Here is a 27,445-nt window from a genome sequence, read left to right as displayed (position 1 = left end):
TTCATCTCCAGCTAGCTTACAGTCCCTCACAATCCCAAACTAACATAAGCGGTGCAACAAGAATGGGGAGCAATATGAGCTATCCAGCCATGCAATTTTGAGCCAGATGCAGCTCAGACGAGGAAGAGGAAGACTCTGATGTGGCTATTTGTCCTAGAGTGGATGCATCAGAATGGAGCAGAGTAGGGAGATTTTGGCCCACCCGTTTCACTTGCTGTGTCACAAAAGAAAGCTTTCTCAAATAGAATTTTTTCATCAGCCCTTGATTCATCCTGATCTGAATAAAAATACTCAGAAATCCAGTTTCAATCTTAAATTCTTTTATCTGTGAGAAATTATGAGAAATACTACAGGAACATGTTTAAAAACACGATTTTCATTGGAGTGAGATTTTAAACAGAAGCCAATAAAAGTAACGGGTGTGTTTTGCGGGTTTTAATTTACTGGGTTCAAGTGTTGAAGAAAAAAAATCCTCGACTGCACCATATGGGAGCGCTCTTCGTCTACTAACCGATCACTGCGTAGACGCAGTACAGGCCGACCCTCTGCGCAGGCGCACTGACGATGCGGACTCAGTGATTCAGACGTCGTGACGTCAGAGTCACCCAGCTGGCTCCTCCATCAGAAGAGCAGGGAGAGCCTCTCCCAAAGGGAGACATCACCATCAGCAGCGGCATCGGCAGGAAGCGGATACAGTTATGGGAGCGGCGGTGTTTTATTTGCGTCTTAGGCGTCGATACTAATCGTGGGACGTGGATTTTTAAATTTCATTATTGTTTTTATTTTTTATATTTTACACCATCTCCTCTCCCCTCCCTCCCTCCCTCCTCCCGCCTGTTATGGCTGGGCTCCATGGCTGCGGCCGCGGATAGAGAGACAGGTGCAGCATCATCGTTTCTCGGCATGATGGACCCAGCCGCGGCCGATCCCCGGGCACTGCGCATCCACGTGAGCTCCACGGGAGGGGGGCGATAGATAGCCTGGGCCGCGACGAGACTGGTCTGGAGGAGCAGCGGTGCCAAAAGCCCAAATATTTCTCAGTTTGTTCCTCGTATTCTCAAGGTTATGCACGCGCACTGCAGCCGCTCCGAAATGGCATTTCTGCGGTTCATTTGATTTGAGGCAGGAGTGTGATTGAAAACGACCCCCCGTCCTCCCCGTTGGGCGGATTCAAACCCTCTGACAGCCTCGCCTTCCTGACCGGAAACATTCACCTCATCTGGACCAGAGGAGCCGGCTCCAGCTGCCAAGATGATGGAGATAGACGAGGTGGTGTACCAGGACGACTACGGCTCCGGCACCGTCATGTCGGAGCGGGTGTCGGGCATGGCGAACAGCATCTACCGGGAGTTCGAGCGGCTGATCCGCAGCTACGATGAGGAGGTGGTGAAGGAGCTTATGCCGCTGGTGGTCAATGTGCTAGAGAACCTGGACGCGGTGCTGATTGAGAACCAGGAGCACGAGGTGGAGCTGGAGCTGCTCAAGGAGGACAACGAGCAGCTCATCACGCAATATGAGAGGGAGAAAGCGCTGCGTAAACAGGCAGAGGAGGTGAGTAAGGACTCCATGCAGCCCTCACCCTCCTCTATCTTCATCATCAACATCTCCTCCAGCTTTCTGTGACAGTAATCCATTAAGACTGCTCTAACTGACTAAATAACAATTGAAAGAAAAATAGTATGTGATAGTATAATAAACATAGAACAAATGCCAGAAAAACTAGAAAGTTCCTATCAAAAGTACCACATTACGTTAAAATATTCATTTTTAGGTAATATCCATCCATCCATTTATCTTCTGAACCCACTCAATCACTTTTTGGGTCATAGGGTTGCTGGAGCCTTTCCCAGGTGGAGTACACTGCAAACAGGTTGCCAGACTGTTGCAGGGCCACACACTCACTTTCACACCTCTGGAGGATATGAAATTATCAATAAACCTATGAATACTGTTTTTGGACTGTGTGATGAAGCCAGAGTGCCTGGAGAGAACTCAAGCATGACTGAGGAGAACTCCACATAGAAAAGTCCCAGCTGGGATTTGAACCTGGGCCTCCTCGCTGTATGGTGAGAGCGCCACACACTGTACGCCACGGTGCAGTTGTTTCAGTCATTTGGGGACTATCTTAGTGATTTTACTTATATTATACTCTAATAATTACTCGTCACTGTCTTTTTGGGCAATGCTGGATAACCATCCTTTTTAGAACAACCCCAGCTTTTTTCTTTTAAAATTATACCTAAATCCATAATAAACTTGAAGCTGTACAAAAAACAGGCAAGCCTCCAATAAACTGTTCCAATGATTTATTCCAAGGGGAATCATAATTATGGCTCTTAACTCTAGTTATGTTTTTTTGAATCCTAAAACGTATTTAAAACCATGTTAAATTTTGAACAAAAACTCTGGCACAATTTCTACATCATTGTAAACACCATTAGCAAACTCAGTGGCATGTGCACCAATTGTAAATACTCTTCAATGAATTTACATCTGACTTATGTTTGGTACACCTCATGCACGATAGAAAAAGCTTTTTACTCTAGCTTTAAAAAAGTGCTACAACTTCATCTTATACTATCACATCCATTCTTGCTGTAGATGAAGTTGTTAGTGGTAAAAGTACTTCCACAGGTCTACTAACTCATTTTAACGAATGGCTCCAGGTTTTAAAATGTGTCCTTCATAGTTAAGCCTGTGCATGCAAATGTATGCAAACACAGAAGTAAGGCTATAGTTGCTATTTCCACAGATAAAAGGGGGAGCTGGAAACATTGCAGGGGTGTGCTCCTGATGAAGCAGGTGGAGAAACCCCACAAAGGTGTAATGCAGAGCTGTCCCACAACAACAGCAGCTGGGGAGTCCAAAGAAACTGTGATCCTTTCAGCCAAAGAAGCTTCTGCAATTCACTTGCAACTCAGCTATCAACAACTTAATTCAGCATTTAGTATTAGCATACAGGTGTGCACAACAGTCCTTTAGGATAGAAAAACTGACATCCAGTTTTCTGTTGCTCAAAGGTAAAAAGATTCTAGTCTGCTTTGTTTCCATGACATTATTGCTAAATATTTTTTGATGCTCTTGTGTTCTGAAGCTTTAGAGCAGAATTTCTCCCTGTAATTAACTTTAAAGAACCATAATGATGGATTTAGAGTAACATAGTACTCATAATTGTTTTCTTCTTTACATAAATATAAAAGCAAGTTATTCTCCACAGCTTTTTTCAAGTTAAAGTTCCACTCAGATCATCTTTTGATCTATTTCAAAGCATTCCCAGAGGTCTTGTAATTATAATTATTCTGTTTTTAGCACACAAAAAACTGTTTTTCTGCTGAGCGGAATTGGTTCATTAGAAATTTGCTTCTGAGTTTTGGGCGGTATCATTGGTACGAAGTAAGCCTGCCCCCATTTCCCGCTACCCATTTGTGTACACTCTCTCCAGCTAGCTAACAGCCCCTCGCACTCCCAACCTAAAATGACTGGTTCAACAAACATAGCGAGTAATGTTGGAACTACCCAGCTGTACAGTTCTGAGCCAGGTACCAGCTTAGACATACATGGATCTATTTGTCTGAAGGTGGATGCACCAGAGTGGAGAGGAGCGGATAGCTTGTGTCCCACCAAGTGTAGTTGTCAAACGGGATTTTCTATTGGCTCCTGATTCACCCCAATTTGAATAAATACTCATAAATGCAATTTTAGGCTTCATTTTCTTTATATATGTCCTACATCATGAGCTAAATGCCACAAGAACATGTTAAAAAGACTAAAAACACAATTTTCACCTGAGCGGGTTTCTAAGAACTTAAAATTTCATAGTTCACTCCAGATCTGTGAAGGTTGTGGAAATAAATCGATCTTCATGTGTCTCTAGAATAGCAAAGCCCAGCATGACACTGACCCGTTCACGTGTTTTTTAATTTATGCTGAACTTACAGTCTGATCTTATTTTAATGGATACAATTATGTTTTGTGGTTATTTTCTACTATGAAGCAACATTCTTTTACCTGGATTTATTTGGTTAGACGAGGGAGTTATTTTTTATATCACCACAACATTTTAATAATTCTATTTGCATAGAAATATAACACCTTGCAAAGTGCCTTTTATTTTTACTTGTTCAGTCCAACAGCTGAACAAACGGATGAGAGCTGAATGCCTCGTGTTGGACAGATTTTACTGTTACAACAAGGGGTCATGAATCTTCTGACACACAAGAGGGGTTTATTTATATAAACCTCTTTTGTAAATTGAATACATTTGTATCAACCATAAACATTAATTTATAGTATTACTTAACCTTTACTTCACCCTAATTTGCCAATTTTACTGAAAAACAAAACAAAAAACACAAGAAAATACATTATCTGCCTACAGTTGGGATCTCTTTGTTTTCTGGAATAGATCTAGAGGGACAGCCTGCGCTGTGTCTGATCAACAGTGCATTTTTCAGCTTTCCTGTAGTACACAGTGGGGGATGGGACGTTGTTCTAATGGTTGCAGTCAAGGAAATCAATAGCCTACAGAGCACACTGAGGAAGTCTGGCACTGTAACCCGATTTGTTCTCACCAGACAGAGCAGCCCAGGCAGAACTAGGACTTTGCTAAAGTTTTGGGCTTCAGCGAGATCCTGTCAAAAATCTAACGACTAATAGGCAGTAACAAGCACATTTTGGAACTTGAGCATAAAGCAATTTCTCACAAGAATCAGGAAGCTCAGGCTTAAAAACATCTCAGATTTCAAGGCTGTTGCATCGTATCTCGAAGGCAAAGACAGCAGTTCTTCTCTTTTTTAAAGAAATCACATTATCCATGATCACGTCTGCATAGATTTACAAAGCTATCAACTATTGTAGATTCAGAAAATTTTTTGTAAGAATTACTACCATCAGAGTTAACTGCAGATTTCAGTGGCTTTTTAAGAATGAATACAATCACATTTGATCACATCTCTGTTTTAATTTAAAACCATGTAAACAGCTATATGAAAAAATAGCAACATCAAGGATTTAGAACCTTTCCCTTCATCGTTTCAGCGCTGTTGTCACGCTCCCCCCTTTTCCCAGCTTTCACAAATTATAAATAGCTGGAAGTGTGTCTGCATTTTAGTCAAACCCACTTAGCCCTGATTTGTCAAATGATCTCTGTTCACTCATCACAAGGATACCTTGTGAATTATTCATACTGGGACAAAATGTACACAAAGCCCTCAATTTTACCTACAAATAGGCCTCCCTGCATGAATAAAAGCTGCTAATTGGGGAAAAGGGGGTCCCTGCACACATGTTGTACATATATTTTGTATCTATAATCCCATATCTTTCGGAGCGTTAGAATGGAAAGATCTGTAGAGACAGAAGAGGATAAGGCTGGAAAAGGCAGCTCAAAGAAGATTTAATTTGAAGGGCATCACTGCAGGGCATGTTACCGGTCCAAAGGCAAAAGATGAAGGCTGGTATTTTGTGAAGCTAAGGTCAGCAGCTCCTAATGCAGAATTCTATCCATCATAGCATTAAGTCTGGATAGTAATTTTATTCAAAAAAGGCGGTTTTAGTACTTGTTTTGTACGTTTCTTAATTTTGTGTTTTTACCTGCAGATATGCATTACTTCAAATGAGAACAGTCTCTCCATAAAACATGTGTCGTTTGAGTACTGCACACACATTATAAAGCTCATCTTTCGACAAGGGTCACTGGGTCCATGATATCATTGTATGTTCTGCTTTGTGTGGCTTATATTTTCTGCTGCCTGCTTCCAGTTCCAAGGTCTCCGTCTGCAGTCCCAGGATTACAGTATTAAGATTTGCAGACTTGCTGCATTAGAGGGAAAAAAAGGCGCCATTGTGAAAAGCTTTATGACAAAAAATGAAAAAAGGAGAGTAGAAAATCTTTCTTTATTTTTGCTTCATGATTGAATTTCCCCCATTAAAAACAGCCATTTCAGGGCAAAGCTCATAAACAAAAACAAAAAAAACATTTTTCAATTTTATTAGAATATGAGCATATTATATTCTGTTTTTGCTCCAAAGATTTGAAATATCCTACAAAAAGAATATTTTACAAATTTTGTGCTATAGATTTTAATGCAGAATTGTTATGACAAGTATAGATGAAGTCTGATTTTTTTTCCTTATTTAAACTGTGAACAAATCCACATAATAAATTGTTTTAACCACATTTTTTATCGTTGCTTTTTTGTATCAGAAATTTATTGAATTTGAGGATGCTCTGGAAGCTGAGAAGAAGGACCTGCAGATGCAGGTGGAGTTTCTGGAGCTGCAAGGAAAACAGTTGGAGCTCAAGACAAAAAACTACTCTGACCAGAGTGAGTAGAAAGATCTCTTCCTTTTTGAATATATACTAACTTTGAAATCATGAATAATTTTGATCCTAAAAAAAATGTGTTTGGCTAACCTGTTAAAAAAAACTTTTGCCACTAAATAACGAAGTAAATCTTTCCCTATTTTCTGTTTTTTTTTACAGTTACTAGGCTAGAAGAAAGGGAGTCGGACCTGAAGAAAGAGTACAACGCTCTTCACCAGCGCCACACTGAGGTGAGAAAACTCTCTGAATGCTGTGAGAAGTTCACACACTAACACTTTAACATATAAAGAGATTACATATTCAGAAATACTTTTATAATATCTTAATAAACATGGAATAAGTCTAGACTGTTATTTATCTTTTTGTTTATGTTTTTATGATGATTCAATCAAAAAGGAGCATTGTCTTAAGATACTATCCATAGAAGACACACAAATAAAGTATAATATTAGCTCAGACTAGTATCTCCTTTCACTAGTATAATCCAATTTAATCCTTATTTCCAATGACTTAAAGTTTAGTTTATTATGGCTTGCTTGTAGAACTTTTTTTCCAGCATAATGCCCTGTGCTGATCATGTAACAGTGAGAAGTGACAACAAATAAAAATCTTTAAACTCAATGAGTGAGGATTTGTTTTGACCAAATGGAGTCGGAATAGGACAGTAAAGAAAAAAAAATAGAATATCTGTCTTTAGAAACCTGCTCTATAAACTCTGGTGTTGTTGTAGTTCCCCGCAATCTGTCCTTAATTGTAAAGAAACCACTGCATGTCAGTTTAAATCATTATACAGTTGGGCAAAAAAGTTTTTAGTCAGCCACCAACTGTGCAAGTTTTCCCACTTAAAAAGATGAGAGAGGCCTGTCATTTTCATCATAGGAATACTTCAACTATGGGAGACAAAATGAGAAAAAAATTTATTGTCTGATATTTAAATATTTTATCTGTAAATTATGGTGGAAAATAAGTATTTGGTCATCTTCAAACAAGCACGATTTCTGGCTCTCACAGAGCTGTAACTTCTTCTGTAAGAGGATCCTCTGTCCTCCAAAGTTCTTGAGCCAAGCACAGAGCCCTGAGCTACACCATGGCTGAAACCATTAGGACTGCGTGTTTTTGTGCTTTAAATTTGAGGTTTTTTTGTTGTTGTTGTAAAGAATATTTTTCTGATTTGTTTGTCGAGTAATTCTTGTGGTAAAATGTCTTTATGTTATTCTTAGCCAAAAAAACCTTGGCATGAAAAGGATAACTGTGCACCATTGTACTCCAAATCCTGACCAAAACATCTCCATCAGATCTTTTAAACTAGACATTAAATTTGTAACAGTTTTTTAAAAGACACAAAAAATTTTTATAGTTTGAAAACTCTCAGCTCCTATGTTGTCTCATCAGTTCTCACTCTTTTGCACCACAGATGATTCAGACGTACGTGGAGCACATAGAGCGGTCCAAACTGCAGCAGGCAGGGAGTAACAGCCAGTCGGAAGGAACCGGCTGTGGACGAACGTGAGTAGCCGTTTTGGTGTCACTGTGATGATCAGAACCCTTCACCACTGTCTCGCTGAAAAAGTTCCATGTTGTTTTTCGGGATGCATGCAGCTTTCAATGTTCCATCATAACTCATCATGTTGGTGTCATTACCTGTGAGGAACAGCTGGTCTGTGTCACTTGCAAGAAAATAGAGGGACAAGGAAACATAACAGGCATTATGAGCCCTGAGGAAAATTATTAGAGAAAAAAAAGTCTTGTCTTTGTTTGCATCACTGCGCTAAAGCCCCGCCCACAGGCAAAACGACAAGCAGGACATCTGGTGTAGCTTCTGTAAGTGAGAAATAGAATAATCACATCCTGCATTATTCTATGTAAATCCTAAATCACACTTAAACAAGTCATTCTGATGCACAAACCTTCCATAATCCAAATTACTTGATTATTACATGTTACCTATTGAGTCCTTAAGGGATTACAATATACACAATTAAAGCAAATATTAGCAGGAACTCCTGCTCTGAAATCTATTTTATTAAACTAATAAAAAAAGAGCAGTTTCAAGCACAGACCTGAGAAAAATACTCCAAAAATGGGTTTTAAACAAAGGACCCAAAGTGTTTATGAGGGCCATGGCGTGTTCTGGTCTGTCTCTCTAATCAATGTCTGTCTTGTCTGTCTTGCACTTCGTGCTGCTGTTTGCACAGTCAACGCCACACATGGAGGAAGAGGTAAATCCAGAACGGTTCCACGACTGCCCCCACTTCCTTTTCCCTTTCAGACTGACCTGCTTGGATTTTAAGTGTGACTAGGATTTTTTGTTATCATTATTAGCTGTGATTTAATGCTTTAAAAATGGCTGTCATCTTTTTGTCCCGTTTCAAGACCTAGGTAACGACAGCAGCAGGACAGATAGATGTTGGTTCTAGGAAGAAAAAAAAACTGGATTATACACACTTTCTAGGAACACAAGTAAAAAAAAAAAGAAAAGCTGAAAGTGACTTAGCACATGCAGGAAAACACATTTTGTTTTCTGGCGTTTTTCCACTGGCATTTTGGACAGTAAGCAATAGAAGGCATTACTTTTGTAATTGGATAGAGGTCAGGAAAAAGCGTTATCATCTGCTGTCCGGACAGGTGTCAATACTGCAGCTGCAATGCTGAGTGCAGGAGGCAGTTGGAATTATGCTGGACACAAGCTGCAGGAACACTCCCTGCAAAGATTTAAAATAGAGCACAACATAGAAAACATAAATAACTATTCTTTAAAATCCTTAATTTTGAGTTCATAGAAATATTGCAAAAACACAAAAAACAGTATTATTATTTCCGAAATGTTTGCATATTCAGCAATTCAGATCAAATGTAAGATTTGAAGGACAAGCTATTTGTTTAGCTAAGTTAAAAATATGGGAAAAAAAAGTTAACTCTTAACTGTCCCTGTTGCATCTGACTGTTTGCCTGAAGACTCGATTTAACTTAATTCGATTCCTGCATTGGAACCCTCATCATTTGTTTCTGGGTTGCCTTCATGTCTAACAAGTCCTTTATTTATCATCAGTTACATCAAATTGCATTTTAATCGCATGTTTGTTCTGAGAAAAGTCTTTTGAGTAGCCACACCTGTAAAACAGATCCATCTAACCAAAAGAAAAACACTGTATTTGCCCTATTCTTGATGTTTGTGATAGCCATTTGTAATTCCAAAGGCACTGCTGCTCTGTATGACATGAAATAAATTCAATCAGTTTTATTAAGGTTTTCCTGATATCTGCCTACCTTCTGCTCCTTCATTTTTATGTGTGCTAGTTTGTCCATCCTTGTGCTTTTCCTGCCTCATTTGAATGTTATTTGTTCTTAAACAGCAGATTGAATCAAATTGTAATCAAGCTGCATTTATGCTGCACTTTGATAGCTGTGTTTTTCACACAAAATTCATTGAAAGCAAACAGCTGGACACTAAACAAGGCATGTTGACGGTTTGGGAAAAACTTTATTAAGTGTATTTTTCGGGCATGATGCAACGAAGCTTAAAACTGTACAGAAAATATCAGGCGGATTCCCTATTGTGCATGCAGCGCATGCCAGGAGGACGCTGATGCCTGCAGAGAAGGAAGTCATAACTGTGATGGATAAGAAGACTGATATTTGTCCCCACCCTCCTCTGTCTCCTGCGTCAGCAGCAAAGCGGAGCGCCCGCCTTCGTTGAGCCTGTACCCCAGCGGAGAGGGAATGGTACGTGGGGGTCTCGGGGGGGCTAGGATGGTGCCCGGGAAAGACATCTGGCAGGTCAGCGAGCTCGGCTGTTCAACATTCAGCTCTGCCTACCAGGTGGGACTGACAGTGGGACCTGTCCTACTCGATCAAAACCACGGGGACTTGAAAGAGGGAGGGGCTTGCACTGAAGCTGCTAGCCACACCCACACGGACCACCTCCCCTCCCGCGCCTGCTTGTGTCATTTTTCAGGAAGCTTTTTTGATGTAATCTGTTATAAAAATTTTCTTTGAAGTCATAATTTATGCTAAAAAATTGAGTTTGACTCAAGCAAGCAGGGACCATATTTATGTTTTTTCCTTGTAAAGTTTTTGGTACTTGTAGAATTATTTATTGCTTTTTTTGTGCTTACAATTTTTAAAGCTTTTACTTATTTTATGACAGCATACATTTGTATTTTGCAGTTTATAAAGATATTTTGAAAACAAAAGTAAATAGATATCAATGATTTTTAAAAAATCATTTTAAGAATCAAAAAGGACTTAAAAGATTCAAAACCCTTTTTTCTCCCAGTTAGTGACTTCAGCATATAACAAATAATTTTTAATTTTTATTAATTACACTTTTTACTCAGTCAGTTTTAAGATCAAATAGTAAAAAAAGGTTTAGCTTTCATTCAACACTTTTTATGTCCAAGTCTTATATGAAACATTTTCAACAAGGAGCTTAACTGTTAAGCCCTCTCTATACATCAAAATGAAAGTATTGATGCTTTAAAAGCGTAGGTTTATGTTCTAACCTTTTTGCTGCACAGCATTACCTAGTTTCTGTTCAGAAGCAGAGTTCATAAATTACAGAATTGCATTAAATAAAATCTAAATTTCAGTTATTTTGATTCAGATCTAAGCCCATCAGTCCTCCCTGTGGTTATTTCCAAGTTTAAACAAATAAACTTCATGCAGACTTCTAAAAAATGAATAAATACTATAAAAGCCAGTCTTTTGAAAGGCTCTTTGAAACTGATACAAAAGATTTGGCTCACTAGAAAGAGCCATAAATCCAATCACTAGCTTTTTTGCATTTGATGTGCTCTCAAATTAAATTTCCACTTATTATGAAACGATAAATTGTCAAATATCAAACATACCAGCAGCTAAATACTCAGCTTCTTTGTCTGGGTCTCACTTTTCTCTTTGTGGTTTTTATCTATTACCCTTTGTGTCACACATCGCCACTCATCAAGGAGGATGGATCTGAGTCTGACTCAGTGGCAGCTACACCCAGCAGCACAGGAAGCAAGTCCAACACACCCACCTCCTCTGTCCCCTCCGCCACGGTCACCCCTATCAATGAAGGGTTCCTGCTACAGTCTGATTTTGACATGGTGCCTGCTGGGAACAGGAGGAAAAGTGGCAAGCGTTTAAGTCGGAACATGGAGGTGCAGGTTTCCCAGGAAACCAGGAATGTCAGCATTGGTGAGCAAATGCTAAACCAAATAAGAGGAAAATGGAGCTTTTCTCTTCCATTGTTAATTATTTATTGAAATGTTTCATAAATTGGAAGCTGTGTGATGTATTTATGATATTCCAGGTATGGGAAGCAGCGACGAGTGGTCAGAGTTTCAGGAAATCATTGACTCCACTCCAGAGCTGGAACACTCCGTGTATGGAGGAGGAAACAGGTTAGGACTATGTTGTGGTCTTTTTATTTGTACATTAAGAGCTTTTATAGCACTTTTACTATCTTTATATATATTATTATTATTTTCTTAAGATTATAACAACAAAGTTAATATCATGGATTCTGCAAACTCCAAAAGCTTTGCCTTTATCCTATTCAAAAAACCTCAACACTAATGTAGATTTTTGCTCCCATCAGGACCAAAAATGTTAATTCATTTCAAATACTAGAAGAATCTAGAAACTTTTATTTTGATGGAAGATACAACAGCAGTGCAGATTAGTAGATTTTTGTGTGTTTCAGTCCCTGTCAGGGCATAGTCAACGAGGCTTTTGGCATCAACACTGACTCCCTGTACCATGAGATCAAAGACGCCAAATCGGACATCATCGGGGATGTGGATGCAGGCGCCGAACTGCTGGGTATGAGGAGGGCTTTGGCTCTGGCAAACTCATTTATGAGCTTCAAAATATGATTTTGTGTAAATATGACATGTGATTTCAAACACTTTTCATGCCAAAGTGGTGGAGCATAAGGGCTGATGCATTCATGTGTTGCAGTTTTTAATTTAGCTTTTAGTTGATTTTAACTGATTTCCCTTCTCTACCTCTGTGCCGGTCCCAAGCCCGGTTTGAGAAGGTTGCGTCAGGAAGGGCATCCGGCGTAAAACATTGCCAAGTTTACCATGCGACTTGTTCGCTGTGGCGACCCCTGATGGGAGAAGCCGAAAGAGGAAGAAGTTGATTTTAACTGATATTTTATTCTATTACTTTTAGTATAGGCTATTTTATGTATTTATTTTCATTTTATGCATCTTATGCTCAATTTTATGTTTTTATATAAATCTTAACTCTCTAATTTTAGTATCTTATCATGATTTTAGCCCCAGTGTTTCTTGTGGGGATCTTTTCCTCCAGGGCTTGCCTGCTTGGTCGGTGGTTGTTGCTGCAGTTCTTGCCCTTGCTGGGGCAGCTGGGGTCTAACTTTGCAGCTTCACAGCTGTGACGTGGACCCCAGTGTTGTCCCAGTCTGGGTGGGTGCTGTGGCGATGCTCCCATGGCCAAGCTGGCTCCTGGAATGAAAGGATTCCCAAATACTGTTTCCTCACAGCAGAGCCAAGCCATACTTGTTTGTTTGCTTGCTTATTTATTTACTTATTTATTTTTCTAAAGTTACATAGTCATTATTCTTTGTACGGGGGGGGGGCATGGGTCATATGTTTGAACGGAGGGGAGTGGGAAGGGTAAAGGGTGGGTTGGGTTTTTACTGTAATATTGTGTGTGTTCTGTTTTTAATGTTAAAGCGCTTCGAGCTGCACAAAATGCATGAGAAGCGCTATTTTATAAATAAGGTTTGATTTGATTTGATTTGAGAAGCAGCTTTTTGCTTTTCCTTTTCTGCAGACAGCTTCATGTGAGGCTTCGGGAATGCTTCACTGCACTCTTGTTTTTTATTTGCCTGGAAGGCTGCAGGGCTGCATCACTGCAAAGTCATGCAAGAAAAAAAAACAGTCATGATTAGAGGAGCAGATATGACATTTCTACAGCAGTTTGATTCACACTTTAAAAAGGTTTTTTTCATATAACTATAACATTTATGGTCCGTTTAGTGCAGTTTCACATCATGGCTACATTTGTTTTCTTGCTTTATGTTTGTAATGATCCAATAATTTTGTTTATTTTAGTTTCTGTTTCTGAATTTAGGTTGCTCTGAGCTTCGTTATACCATCCCTGACTTTTTACGTAGATGGAGCAGACAGGGAAATTTGACCCGGTTTCAGTCCATCTGGTAACCTCTCACCCATTTCTTTTCTTTTTTCCCTTTTATGTGCTTCTGCCGGTGACACCCATAGGGGAGTTCTCAGGTGTGTATCTTGTGCATTGGTATTCTTTTCTTTATTCCCTCAGCTCTTTTACTCTTTTACTTCTCTTCGAACCGAAGGAAAACAGTCCATTTATAAAATACCTGAAAACAAAGACACACTACATTTTATAATAATGTATGAAAAATGTAAACCTGATTAAAAAAATAGTTCAATGAAGAGTTTAATACTTTAAAATTCAAAAGCAACCAGATGTGTCAATCACTTTCAAGATTTGTAAAAATTAGAAACAGAATCAATAAAAAGGTAAAGAGGTTTTACCAGCATCATGCTTTAAATACACCTCTTTTTAGATTTTTTACCCCCTATTGATGCCTATTGATGCAAATGTGACTCAAACCACTTCAGCTCCAAAATTATCTTAATTTAGCATCTACATGAAAGTATTTCATAGCTTGAAATGAATTCAGACATCAGGGGGTTATATATATACCTGTTTATTAGTCACTCATTCTGATCCTGAAACTTGTAAACTACAAGTGTATCATCCAGAAAAGACAATAAAGCCTATGCTTCCTAAAGTTTTCTTGGACATTGTTCTTTGGACAATTTTTGAAAGACTTTTGTATCCAAGGATGTAAGTTTTATCCTAAAGGTAGCATTTTTCTACATGTTTATGACTGATTGATGCACACATAAAATAAATTATTAAAATGAATGAATGTGGGGAGTTTTTGTTGATACCTCGAAAGTTAACCAACACTAAAGTTACTCACAGTCCATGGTCTCCCGCTTGCTAAAATGGTCTACATACATTTAATGAGGCTTTTTATATTTAAGAGTCTAATTTCCAGTTAATGGCTTGTTCCTGTGGCAGCCCATCATCAATGTTTATGTTAAGTTATTTAAAGAAAAAGCTGTTAAACACACAGTGCAAGCTAAATTATTTTAAAATATCACACACTTAAGCTTTTCAATATTCTCTCTCTTCTCACCCTGTTTCTCTAATCATCAACCATCTCTTTTCTTTCTTCTCATTTTTTCTACCTTCTTCTTAAATTTGCCTCCAGTCCGTGATGATTTCTTCGGTAAGCCACCTCATGCCTACTCGTCTTGTCAGAATTTTAGTTCTTTATTCCCTGGCTGGTTGTTCTTCCCTTTCACTTCTTCAGCGTGTCTGTTTTGCATCTCATATTCAGGATTTTTTTTTATGTTGTCCTTTACAAAAGTCGCACAAAGGGTTATGCTCTATTATTCCTTTACCACTTTTTAAAAACATTTAAAACTAAGAGCATCTTTCAAGTTGTTCAGAAAATAAGTTTTGATAACGTTTACAGCTGCATGATTGATTTCAGCTGATATAAAGAGCAAATTTAATTTCATTGAAAAAATAAACAGAAACAGAAATACAACAGGAGATAAATACATGTTTTCATAACCACGTTAATCCTCATTGGTTTAATATTACCATTAGATTCATGAGATATTTTCATAATATCAGTTGAACTTCTATTCAGATTTTATACAATAACATAAACCTTTGTGTTTTTATTAAATTCAATTGATCTAAAAATCTAACCCTTCATGTTTTCATATTTTACATTATTCACCTGCTTTGAGGAAGATCACAGCATTTTTTATTTTTTTATTTCCCTTTTTGCTATATTTTGGCACCTGGCTTGCACTGCTAAATGCTTGCTGCTTTTGTAAAAAATGTGCTGTAATTTTTACTTTTTATTAGGACAGAAATGTATTGATTTACAGTATTGTAATTTTCTTTGTAAACTTCAGGTTTGTGTTCATGCAGATTAAAAAAACACTTTATAAATTTTCTTTGTTTCTGTATGAAAATTAGAGAACTGTAGTATATTTTAATTGTTCATTCAACCATAAAAGTGTTATTTTTAAAACCTTACGGGGTTCAATAAAATAAATGAATAAAAGAATGAGGATAATTGATGATTTACATAATTATTGGTTGTATAGACTATCAGGATGTTAATGCATTTGACCTGTGATGTAACTCAGAATGTTGTTTAGTGACAATAGGAGTTACAGTTGCTTGGTTGTAATGTTTCAGGGATGGGCAAGGAGGTGGAGAACCTGCTGACGGAGAACAAGCAGCTTTTAGAGACCAAGTAAGACTCAAAGGAAGAAGACAGTTTTTGCTGTTTTCTTTTACTTTTGATAAATATTAATACTAACAAAGGCAGAACAGAAGTCAGCTGACTTTTAATTTAACAAAAAGGCTGCCAAATTGCAGGACCATAGCTTTTTTTTCTTTTGGTAATACTAGTTTTTTGTGTGTGTTTCTGTGTGTTTGTGTGTGTACTGGGTATCCTAGTTTTATCATTTAACATGTAAAGTCTGACAGTTTGTGAAGATTTTGCTTCTCTGGCTCTGTTTTATGATGGGTGACCCATGGGAAGTGTAACTTTCTTAGGGTTTAGAATTAAATCGCAAATCATTGATTGGCTAGTTGAATTTTGTAATATCAGTAAAAGTATCAAAAATATACTGGATTAAAACGTTTTTCGCTCTGGACAGAATAAATGTTTTTCAGCATGTTATTCTACCCTGTGCTGTTTCTGCTTCTTCACAGAAATGCTCTCAACATCGTGAAAAATGATCTTATTGCCAAAGTAGACGAGCTGTCAGGGGAGCAGGAGGTGCTGAGGGAGGAGCTGGAGGCCGTGCGGCAATCCAAGAACAAAGTTGACGCCAGAATCAAAGAGTTGGAGGAAGAAATTAAGAGGTGATGCCATCAGGAAGTTAATGTTGATAAGATTCCCTGTGTAAATTAAGTGGTAAAGGAGCAGCTGGTTCTGCTGTGTGCTTGGAATAAGATACTTTTGTTGAGACTATTGTAAAAAAATCAAGATAGTAGTTGGAAAACAACACCAATATTTAAATTGCCCAAGATCCTTAAATCTCAATCAAAAGGGAATCTAAAATGGCAAAAACAAAAGTATTGTACATGTTACAAGTATGCCACAACTATCACAAATGAAAAAGATGTTGTCTTAACAATGCCTTTTTGAGAGCAGTTACATTGTTTAAGACATTTATTTTTCTATTTGATCAAATTCCCACTTTTTTCAAGGCCAGATAAAATGTGGGTTTATGTTTTGGTTGCAGGTTAAAAGCAGAGGCTCTCGGAGCATCCCGGGACTCCAAGGACGAAGGAGATGATGTAATTTCATTTTCTTTAACAATTTTATAATAGATATTTTTTAAATTTCTACTTATTATCTTTTTATTTTGCAGTGTCCAGGTTTTTTAAGCTGTGACTAAAGTGCAAAATAAAAAAGTTCAATTAAGAATAACTAATTCTCCGACACCTTTATTTACTTTTATGAGTCAGGTATTGCAGCGTTAAACAGCTCAATTATCAATAAACTAGCAGGACTTCAGCTTTGTTCTGTTTCTCTCTGATTAGTTTTCATCACCCATACAAGACGGAGACATGACGATGACCCAGCGGCGCCGCTTTACCCGAGTGGAGATGGCCCGTGTGCTGATGGAGAGGAACCAGTACAAAGAGAGGCTGATGGAGCTCCAGGAGGCTGTTCGGTGGACAGAGATGATCAGGTAAAGCTAAAGGACAGCTATTTATGGATTTTTACTCCCGAAAAGTTTATCACTGGTTTGATTTTCTTTCACCACAGGGCATCCAGGGAGAGTCCCCCAATCCAGGAGAAAAAGAAGTCCACCATCTGGCAGTTGTGAGAATATATAATCTCTTGGGAAGATCATTTTGAACAAATAAGAAACCAAAATTGAAGCTGTCTCCTATTCTTTTCTGTCCCAAAGCTTTGCACGTCTCTTCAGCACATCGTCCAGCCCTCCACCTGTGAAGCGGCCATATTACAGCGTCAATATCCATTACAAGTCTCCTTCGCCGGCTGGATTTACTCAGCGGCGAAGCCACACCATGTGCCAGATCTCCACCTCCAACCGCACCCTGGAGTTCTTCCCTGAAGAGTGAGCGTCCACAGGGCTTTCCAGCATAAAACAGCCTGTCTACTCCCTATGCTGCTTGGTTCTGAGTGTCTGGTTGCTTGCGTGCTTATTGCAGCTTGCAGAGTGTAATTTGGTTAAATTCTGGATTGATTTTTCTTCTGAAGTAAAAAAAAAACGAATGCGTTTTTAACACATTTTAGTCTCAGGGTTATGGAGTTTGAGCTATGATTTTAGTCATAAACAGACCTGAATAAATGAAACAAACCTCTTTACATTTTAGAAGTACATCAAGAATTTTTCCAAAACTGTCAAATAAAAAAAATGCTTTTTTTTTTTTTTAGGAAGGGGAGGAGTTTTTTTTATGGGTGCCAAACCCTGCATTGCTGCAGCTCATCTTTCTCTGCTCTTCTGCGCTGCTGCTGGCTGGCCAGGCTGCTAACGCTTCGCTTTTCTGTCCCTTCCCTCTCGTTGCTTCCAGACTGGCCAGTAACGGTGTTGCGTCTCTCCTCAGTGACTCGGCACTGTTGGCCCGCCGAGAACAGCGGCGTGAACAGTACAGACAGGTGCGAGAGCACATGCGCCGCGATGACGGCATCATGCAGGCCTGTGGCTGGAGTGTGCCATCGCGCCTTAAACAGGTAACTCACACGTTAACCAAACGCCTTTTTCTGCCTCACCGTTTGAGTCACAACACAGTGAAACTTCCAGATGGTAGCCAGTCAGCGAAGGAGGTTTTAGATTTTAAGATGTTGGTACCTATAGCAGATAACCAGCTTTTGTATATGCAAAAGCGAGCTCACATAAGTGAACAAATGTTCATTTACAAGTTTATTATACACCAATAATTTGACACGTTCCTTTTTAATGATTTCAAAATATCCGTCACACAAAATCAGTGCTTCCTTAACTTAATTGTCCAAAACAAAACCCGGTCAGCACTTTCTCAACTGTTCTATCAGAACAATAAATAATGTAGGTTGGTGGTGGTTTCAGTCTTGTACATCCTGATAGTGTGAGTGTTTGACATGGAGGACAACCTATTTAGGTTTTTTTAAATTGTCAAATAAAATAGTGCATATGGATTCACTGCTATGCTCCGTTTCTGTTCAAAACCCTAGTCTACTGTGAATTTGTTGAGTCAATTGATATTTTCTCAAATTTAAGAAGGTACCTAAGTTACTTAAAGCAAAATTAATGCTCAGCACAAATATATATCCAAAGTGCATTTATAAATAATAATGTAGTAAAAGCGCTGTATAATGTCAAACACATAGAAAGCTATGGCCTCTTTATGCAAAAATGACTTATTGCCATGTATTTTAGGAGAACTGTTATAGTTAATGAGCACTTTCACCAGAAAGGTGAATAAAAGTATTTGATTTAGTTACACTTTGGTTTTAAAAATGATCTTGACTTCACATCAACCGCTGTTAGCTTCGGCTGGAGCTAAGGTTAGCCGGTTGGCTTTAAGGCCGGGGGCAGAGTGTTGGTAGGCAGGCGGCTCTAATTCTGGTCTCCCACAGACTGGTGGTCAGATGGACAGCGCTCAGGACAGCCCACTGAAGAGACAACAGGCAAGTCAGACCGACAGAGTGTCAGCATGCGCCTACAAGGCTCCCCTTCCTTTTAACCTTCGACCTAAAGCTCTGACCCCTGCAGAAGCAGCCAGCTAAAACCCAGGGAAGTTGTAGGGAGTTTAGATCAAAGTGCATGATGATTTCCATAGATCTACAGTCTTTGTCAGTCAGAAACACTATTAATAAGCATACAAAATGAATTATATTATTTCTCCTGTGCAGGTGATCCCTGATGAGTTTGCTCCCTTTGCCCATGTTTGCAGCCTTTTAACCTTTAACCTCTGTCAGTCTCAACCTGCCCTGCTTGACTCAAAGATGCAGCCATCTCCTAACCTCCTTTTTCTCCTGGTGTTTGTTCTTAACCCTTGTGCTATCCTAGGCACTTTAACATTGGGAGTTGGGTCATCTAGACCCACTAGACAGTGCTCTGAACCTTTTTTCTTCAATGATTTGTGATCTTCACTGGTGTCCATGGATTACATAAAATCTTTCTAACTTTATCCACCTTTGTGGTAGGAATAACACGTCAATGCAAGGGTGGGGTCATCTAAGATAGCACAAGGGTTAAAGGAAAAACCCTCTCTGTTGAGAGCTTTCTCTGTGTTTAACTTTATCGTTTCTGTCCTTCAGTGGAACTGGGCTTTAAAAGGTTGATGAAGAAGACGTTTTACTGAAGTAGTCAGCACATAAATAACCGGAATTCCCCATCAGGAGCTGATGAAGCCACTTGGATGAACAGCCAAATGCCTTCTAGATTTACCTTTTTTTTTCAGTCCAGATTTGGTTTTTTTTAAGATTGTGAATATATGTATCCAGCAGAAGTATAGAATAGATAAGTTAACTTGAGTTTTACATGCATGTTAAACAAAACACAATCTTGATGCATTACAAGGTTCCAAAAGTCTGAAAGACAAATCACCAAAACAGGAATATTGTATGGCTGAAATAGTATAATTAAGAAAAGAAATAAAGAAAGAGAAAAATACCACATGCCTAAAGCCCCGCCTTCCCTGTCACTGCCAAAAACATATCGCCACTCCACCACACCATGACCTGCATCATGATCATGTAGTATCACATGCAGCTAAACTGCTACAAGCTTGTACCAACACAGCGCTAGAGACATTCTCAGAAAGGGACCCCATAAATCCATTTTAAGTGAATACCGGACTTTCTCCTATTTAAAGAAAGACAGGACATCCTGCAGCCACTGTGACTGAGATGGAGGAGAGGTATCTTTCCATTTAAGAAGGATAGAAGTCATGCCAGGAGTTAGGGAAAGGCTGTACAGTATTTGGCAGAATCTAAGAAGGCTCTGTCCTCCACGACCCCAAAACGGGCTGTTAATGGATTTGGTTTCAAATTTGGTGTTAAATAAACGAGACATTGTGTCAAAAATTACCATCCAATAAATATTTAAATGAGGGCATCAAAAGAAGCATACGGTAAAGAGAGGCCTCTGCAAGATTACATCTAATACACAGTGGGCTAAGTGTGGTGTACACAGAAGCCAGCCTAACCTTAGAAATATGGACCCAGTGTACCACCTTAAACTGGATTGGCTGTCAAGCACAAAATGAAGGTGTTTACCAGTTTAAGAGCAGAAACTCAAGTATCATTCGATATAGGGAGGCCTATATTTTCCTCCCAAGTCATCTGAAATGTATCCACTACAGGATGTTTAAGGTCCAGCATATGTGCAATTTAGAGATAAGGCCCTTCCTGGATGGATCTAGTGACATAATCGTGTCAGTTATTTCTGTCTCTATGATGGTTGACCAATTTGGTAGTTGTGAAACAAAGAAATCACGTACTTGAAGAAAAAGAAAAAATCTTAGTTCAAAAGGTCCAATTTATCTTTCAATTGCACAGATAATGCCAAGGTATTATCAATAAGTAGATCTTTAAAACGAACAATACCTCTATGATCCCATCGCAGGAAGACTGAATCCATAGTAGATGGATTAAAAAAGGTGGTTTATAGCAATAGGACTCCAAATAGAGAAACTGTAAAGGTCTGTATGGTCATAGTAGAAGGACCAATACACATTATTTCTGAAGTTGGACGCCCAGTAATAAATATAGAAGTCCGCCGGGACAAGCCGCCCTTCTACTACTGTAGATCAACCTTTAAAGGCCAGTTGTCCTCGAGAACAGAGTCCAGAGATAACAACACCTGACTGACTGAGAATCATCACAGATGTTTTCGTCTTTTATCCATTTTTTGCAATAAAAGCACAAACAAGACAAACAGGAAACACGCTGATTTTAGTGGATTTGTTTGTGTCTTGATTCAAATGTTCACATAGTTATTGCATTATATATTATTAACACATATAAATACGTACCAAACATCAAGTCTCTTGAGTCTAAAGTCTCATCTGTAAGTTAAGAATACAATTCGATAGAGAGTTTCATTCATTTACTCTGCACAAAAATGATTCTGATGTTTATTTAATCATCTTAATAAACACCAAGACAGCTGTTTCTTATCTGTGATCTTTCTCACTCTTACTATTAATATATATATTTACCAGTGACTGTTAAAAAATTACCACAGAGGTTGGTGGAAGCAGTGGATTTGTTTTCCTAATAATTCATGTTTTTGGTGTGTTTTTTTTAAATTTAAAAACCTTTTATTGCGCTCAGTTGAAGGACATATAATTTGATGGATGAACACCATAACATCCATTCTTATCTTTGCTCCTGACCAATCATCACCTGTGCTTTTAGACCACCAATGACAAAGAGGATAACCGCATGAAGAACGTTCCTGTCCCGGTGTACTGTCGCCCCCTGGTGGAGAAAGATCCCAACAGGAAGGTACTTTTTTTCATTCACACAAACATTATTCAGAAATTTAAAAAGGTATTTACTATTTAAGGTTGATACAAATTTAAATCTATTCATCCATTAATTATATACAATTAACATAAAACCTTCATTAAATTGAAAAATATTGTAACTTCTTCAGGAAATTCTGCTTAAAACTTAAAACATCAATCTCTAAAATGCATTTCGACAGTCGCATGAGCACGAGATGCAGATTTTATTCAAATCTAAAAGGATGTCTATCTTTTTTTCTATCTTGCACTTGCTTGCAGCTGTGGTGCGCAGCAGGGGTAGATTTGACCGGTTGGAGGGCTAGCACTCCTGGGATGGGATCTGCCAAATCCCTGTCAGGCAGCGGTGACCCCCTGCAGGCTGAGGAGGAGGGATCCGACAAGAAGAACAATCACACGTCTCCTGAAAAGAAAAAGGTGACCAGGAAGCCCCTCTTTATAGAAAGTGTCATACTTGGCCAGGCTTGTCCTTACACCAGAGTGAATGTGGCTGTAATTCTTAGATGAATCCTAAAATCCTCACTTGCAGGATATGGAAAAGCACTATCATTTATTATTGCATATCAATTTGATCCTAAATGTTCAAAACTCAGCTAAGAGGTTGTAATAAGTATTTCTACTTACAAAAAAGGACCACTGAAAGTCCAATCAATTCCACTACTATAATGTAAACTTCATAAGAAAGCAGCACACGCATGCCTCAGTGCTTCTTTACACATCATAACTTAAAACTAATAAGCCAAATTTCAAATATGCATGTAATACTGCTGTGGGACAAACACTCTGGGACTTATGGGCAAAAAAAAAAAAGCATACAGAGGGGGTAACAACCCTATGAATAATGCATTACATGATAACACACATCCATTAGTCCAGACATGTCAACAAAGATCCCAAAATATCAGGAAGAACGTCAACTAAGAGGCTATTATAATAATTAACATCAAACCAAAAATATTATATCATCCATCCATCCGTCCGTCCGTCCGTCCATCCATCCATCCATCCATCCATCCATTCATCTATCCATCCGTCCGTCCGTCCGTCCGTCCGTCTGTCCGTCCGTCCGTCCATCCGTCCATCCATCCATCCATCCATCCATCCGTCACTCCACAGGACCGGGACACGGGGCATCAGTCTAAGAAGAGATGCCCAGACTTCCCTCGCCATTTAACATTGGAATTAAATAACATGGTATATTCATGTTTATAATGAAAAACAAGATGATATAATAAAGAAGAGAAAAAAAAGTAGAATTTTTCTGGTTCTGAGATGTTAGAATCGGTTTCACCTAATTAATGCTTCAGTTACTTCCATAAAAGTTCACTTTTTGCTTAAAGTAATAATGTAACTATTTTAATTCTTTAAAAAAAAACACTGCTTGAAACATCTGCTGAAACGGATTAAAAATGCTCAAATGGTGATCTTTAAAGTCTGATCATCTTTTTATCTATTGTAAAGGTGTTCCTAGTGGTCTTTTCAGCTATTAGAGCTCCAATTCTTCTGGGAAGGCTGTCCGTCCACGAAGTTGAGTTGTGTGTTCAAGGGAATTTTTTTTAAAAGCGCTTTAGCGAGGTCAAACACTGATGTTAGTGGAGAAGACCTGGCTCTGAGTCTAATTCATCCCAAAGATGTTCTGTCGGGTTCAGTCCAGTCAAGTTCATCCACATCAGACTCTGTCCTCCATGTCTTTATGAACTTTGCTTTCTGCACTGGTGCACAGTCATGTTGGAAGAGGAAGGGACCCACTCCAAACTGTTCCCACAAGGGTGGGAGCATGGACATTTTCAAAACATTTTGGCATCCTGAAGCATTCAGAGTTCCTTTCACTGGAACTAAGGGGCCAAACCCAAGTCCTGAAAAACAACCTGACACCATAATTCCTCCTCCACCAAATTACACATTCAGCACAACGCAGTCCAAAATGTACGGTTCTCCTGGCAACCTTCAAACCCAGACTTGTCCATCAGAATTGCCAGATGGAAAAGTGTGATTCATCACTTCAGAGAAGGCGTCTCCACGGCGTGCTTTACACCACTGCATCTGACGCTTTGTGTTGCACTTGGTGATGTGGGGCTTGGGTGAAGCTGCTGAGCCGTGGAAACCCGTTCCATGAAGGAATATGTGCTGTACTTGGGCTAATCTGAAGGTCAGTTTGGAGCTCTGTAGGTACTGACTGTGCAGAAAGTCAGTGACCTGTTTGCACTTTGAGCTTCAGCATCTGCTGACCCCTCTGTCAGTTTTAATGGTCTACCACTTCATGGCTGAGTTGTTGTTGTTCCAAAACTCTTCCATTTTGTTATGATAGAGCTGATAGTTGACTGTGGAATATTTAGGAGCGAGGAAATTTGTTGCACAGGTGACATCCTATGATAGTTCCACGCTGGAATTCACTGAGCTCCTGAAAGCGACCCATTCTTTCACAAATGTTTCTGGAAACACTCTGCATGCCTGCCAATTGTATTTTCGACGTCCCAACTACAAGGTCTTTCAAACTGCGTTTTTTGCTCCTGATTTCCAACGGTTTGAAAAAAGAAATACTCAGAAATAGAATTTTAAGCATTATTGTCTTAATAATAATTAAAAAATGCTACAAGAAATTGTTAAAAACACCAAAAGCAGAATTTTCATCGAAGTGAGTCTTCAAACATCTACACCTACCAAAACCTGGCTGACCACATGCACCTTTAACCCCTGTGTGCTCCCTCGTCTTCCCTTCCAGACGAAGGAGCTTCAGGAGACAGACAGCATGAACAGTCGAGTGTGGATTCTCACCAGCACCCACTCTGCCAGCAAGGTGGTCATCATCGATGCCAACCAGCCCGGTTCACTGGTCGACCAGTTCAACGTCTGCAACGCTCACGTCCTCTGCATCTCCAGCGTGCCAGGTTAGGAGGAAAGTCCTGGAGTTGTGTTCCTTTCAGAAGTTTTTTACTGTTTGGTGTCTGCTTTGAATTTCTGTCCTTTGATGTATTTGTGTGTGTTGCTTGTCTTCAGCTGCAAGTGAAAGTGATTATCCAGCTGGAGAAATTGTGTTAGATCCCGGCGATGGGGGGGCGGGGTCTGGAGACGATGCTAGTGGGGTGGAGGGCATGCTGGCTGGCATCACGCTCGTCGGCTGTGCCACCAACTGCAGCGTTGCCCGAAGCAACTGCTCCTCACGGACCGACACGCCCATTATGGACAAAGGACAAGGTGAGTGCATCGAAGACATCCGTGCACCTTCAATGCCAGTTCATCTTACCCAAATTGTCCGTAGCTCCCACTGCTCCCCCCATGAATGGGAAGATTCACCCCACCCAGTCAGCTGAGGAAGCCACGGAGGCAACAGAGGTTCCTGAATCAACCGCTAACCAGGCGGAGATGAGATCTGGACCTCCGGGACCATTTATGGAGCACGTTTTTACCGACCCCCAGCCTCGACATGCAGACGCCTTTGACAGGTAGGAGGTTGGACTCTGAGTTCAATGAGGAGTTCTCAGGAATTAGCAGAAAAAATCCAGACTCTGTGCTATGTGTGGTCACACAGGAGCACAGGCCAGTCCAAAGAAGAATCCTCTCAGCCCACAGATTCAGAGGATGGAAGTCAAGAAGCCAAAAACTACACCAGTGTGGCCCCGACCATGTGGCTCGGAGCTCAGAACGGCTGGTAATCACTCATTTGAAATTTAAGCGATTAACGCATTTAGGATTTTAAAGTCTGAGCTAAAATCCTAAATGCATGTGAAAATATTTGAAAATAGAATCCTCATACTAATCACATTTTTTTTAAGAAATAACTTACTTTTTTGTCCTGCAAGGCTTTACGTCCATTCAGCTGTTGGAAACTGGAAGAAATGTCTCCATTCCATCAAACTCAAAGATTCAGTGCTCAGTTTGGTGTAAGAATAACACTGCGTACAGCACATAGTTATGAGGTCTGGGTCTCTAAGGGTATCTGAAAAGTCGTATTCTCTGTTTCTCTGCAGGCATGTGAAAGGTCGTGTACTGGTTGCCCTCGCAGACGGGACGCTAGCCATATTCCACAGATCAGAGGGTACTGGCACCAAGATTTGTTGGATTTCTGTACAAAACGTTACATCATTTTATTTAGCATGATGCATTCAATGGCTGATAAAAAGTAAAAACAACAAAATGGTACTGATTTTAATGCAAACTGTCTTGCAAGCAATATAAAAATAATCAGTTTTACTAATTGTGTCTTAAAAAATGCATTGAGTCTTTGAAAATGTTTGTTTTTTCCCCAGACGGTCAGTGGGATTTGTCCAACTATCACCTCATGGACCTCGGCCGGCCTCATCACTCCATCCGCTGCATGGCCGTCGTCCACGATAAAGTGTGGTGTGGCTACAAGAACAAGATTCATGTCATTCAACCAAAGAGTATGCAGATCGAGGTGAACCTGCGACTTATCACCATGAGGCTTCTTTCTAAGCTTAGGGAATGTTTGCACTGATTGTGCCTGGCTCTGTTTTGCAGAAATCATTCGACGCTCACCCTCGCAGGGAAAGTCAGGTGCGGCAGCTGGCGTGGATTGGCGATGGAGTGTGGGTATCCATCCGGTTAGACTCGACCTTGCGGCTGTACCACGCGCACACACACCAACACCTCCAGGATGTGGACATTGAGCCGTATGTCAGCAAAATGTTGGGTAAGTTCTGATTTTGATCCAACAACATATTTTTGGTGCATCTCTCATACAAAACACTTACATGTTGTATCTTAATGGGTGTTTGGGAAATCCAGGAACTGGCAAGCTGGGCTTCTCCTTTGTGCGAATCACAGCCCTTCTTATTGGTGGAAATCGTCTTTGGGTGGGAACTGGAAATGGAGTGATCATCTCCATCCCTCTGACAGAGAGTGAGTGGTGTTTGAAGGAAACCAGCAGCTCAAAAGAAACTACAACCCCAGATGGACATTTAAAAAAAAGATGAAAGAGGTTTTAAATAGAATTACATTAAAAATAAGTTTAATAAAGTTAGTTATGTTAAAGTTATGTTAAAGTTATGTTAAAGTTATGTTAAAGTTATGTTAAAAAAAGTCCAGTTAATATTTGTAAGTAGCTTTGCTTGATTTATTGGAAAAAATCTTTTGACTAGTTATTTTTTCGGGGGTGGGGAGTTAAATATTGCCCCTACCTACTGCAGCCTTGTTTATCTGTTCCTCTTTAGCTCCTCTCCTTTCTCCTTGACTTCTTCCACCTTCGTTCTTCTTCCCTTCCTTAATGGTCTTGGTCGTAACTATTCCTGTTACTGTCCTCTTTCTCATGCTTTCCTTCCACCCTCTTCCTCCTCTTCCAAAGCGGTGGTTCTACACCGGGGACAGCTCCTGGGTTTGAGGGGTAAGTGGGGGGCGCTCCCTACCTCTTGCTGTTGTGATTGTAACTGTTCCCACCCAGTCAAACCTGCAAGTCTGCTCAGTCCGCGTTTTGTTAGCTACAGTGCATGCAGTCGCACCTATAGTATGTGTTCTTATGTTGCTGCAGGTCAGGTGTACACATTTAGCTCTGTGTGAAAACAGTTCTTGTTTTAG

At 39.6% G+C, this 27,445-nt stretch overlaps 1 protein-coding gene across 31 annotated transcripts in view; it reads left to right on the top strand.

The window, feature by feature from the left end:
• The first annotated feature begins 597 nt into the window (after positions 1–597).
• Positions 598–27,445, top strand: part of mapk8ip3 (mitogen-activated protein kinase 8 interacting protein 3) — a 28,956-nt gene continuing 2,108 nt past the window's right edge. The window contains exons 1-31 of one of the 31 annotated variants that reach the window (XM_011478338.4): positions 598–1,551; positions 6,206–6,326; positions 6,485–6,555; positions 7,740–7,831; positions 8,521–8,544; positions 9,997–10,048; positions 11,272–11,503; positions 11,619–11,709; positions 12,012–12,130; positions 13,561–13,572; positions 14,601–14,618; positions 15,611–15,668; positions 16,133–16,285; positions 16,669–16,723; positions 16,970–17,121; positions 17,199–17,255; positions 17,344–17,514; positions 18,005–18,131; positions 19,017–19,067; positions 21,804–21,893; positions 22,175–22,330; positions 24,636–24,801; positions 24,911–25,108; positions 25,173–25,356; positions 25,443–25,562; positions 25,714–25,794; positions 25,882–25,949; positions 26,161–26,309; positions 26,393–26,564; positions 26,660–26,773; positions 27,216–27,254. In XM_011478338.4, coding sequence (XP_011476640.1) covers positions 1,252–1,551; positions 6,206–6,326; positions 6,485–6,555; positions 7,740–7,831; positions 8,521–8,544; positions 9,997–10,048; positions 11,272–11,503; positions 11,619–11,709; positions 12,012–12,130; positions 13,561–13,572; positions 14,601–14,618; positions 15,611–15,668; positions 16,133–16,285; positions 16,669–16,723; positions 16,970–17,121; positions 17,199–17,255; positions 17,344–17,514; positions 18,005–18,131; positions 19,017–19,067; positions 21,804–21,893; positions 22,175–22,330; positions 24,636–24,801; positions 24,911–25,108; positions 25,173–25,356; positions 25,443–25,562; positions 25,714–25,794; positions 25,882–25,949; positions 26,161–26,309; positions 26,393–26,564; positions 26,660–26,773; positions 27,216–27,254 — 3,493 coding nt within the window. In that variant the 5' untranslated portion in view covers positions 598–1,251. Of the gene's footprint in view, positions 1,552–6,205; positions 6,327–6,484; positions 6,556–7,739; positions 7,832–8,520; positions 8,545–9,993; positions 10,145–11,271; positions 11,504–11,618; positions 11,710–12,011; positions 12,131–13,560; positions 13,573–14,600; positions 14,619–15,610; positions 15,669–16,132; positions 16,286–16,668; positions 16,724–16,969; positions 17,122–17,198; positions 17,256–17,343; positions 17,515–17,971; positions 18,132–19,016; positions 19,068–21,803; positions 21,894–22,174; positions 22,331–24,635; positions 24,802–24,910; positions 25,109–25,172; positions 25,357–25,442; positions 25,563–25,713; positions 25,795–25,881; positions 25,950–26,160; positions 26,310–26,392; positions 26,565–26,659; positions 26,774–27,215; positions 27,255–27,445 lie in introns of all 31 variants that reach the window. The other 30 variants (XM_011478335.4, XM_011478325.4, XM_011478334.4 and 27 more) reach the window with 30 other exon arrangements.

The sequence above is a fragment of the Oryzias latipes genome, chromosome 8 (genome assembly GCF_053564925.1).
Source record: "Oryzias latipes strain Hd-rR chromosome 8, Olatipes_Hd-rR_3.1".
Taxonomy (NCBI): domain Eukaryota; kingdom Metazoa; phylum Chordata; class Actinopteri; order Beloniformes; family Adrianichthyidae; genus Oryzias; species Oryzias latipes.
The sequence above is the reverse complement of the archived record's forward strand: the minus strand, read 5'-3'. Positions and strand labels throughout refer to the sequence as shown.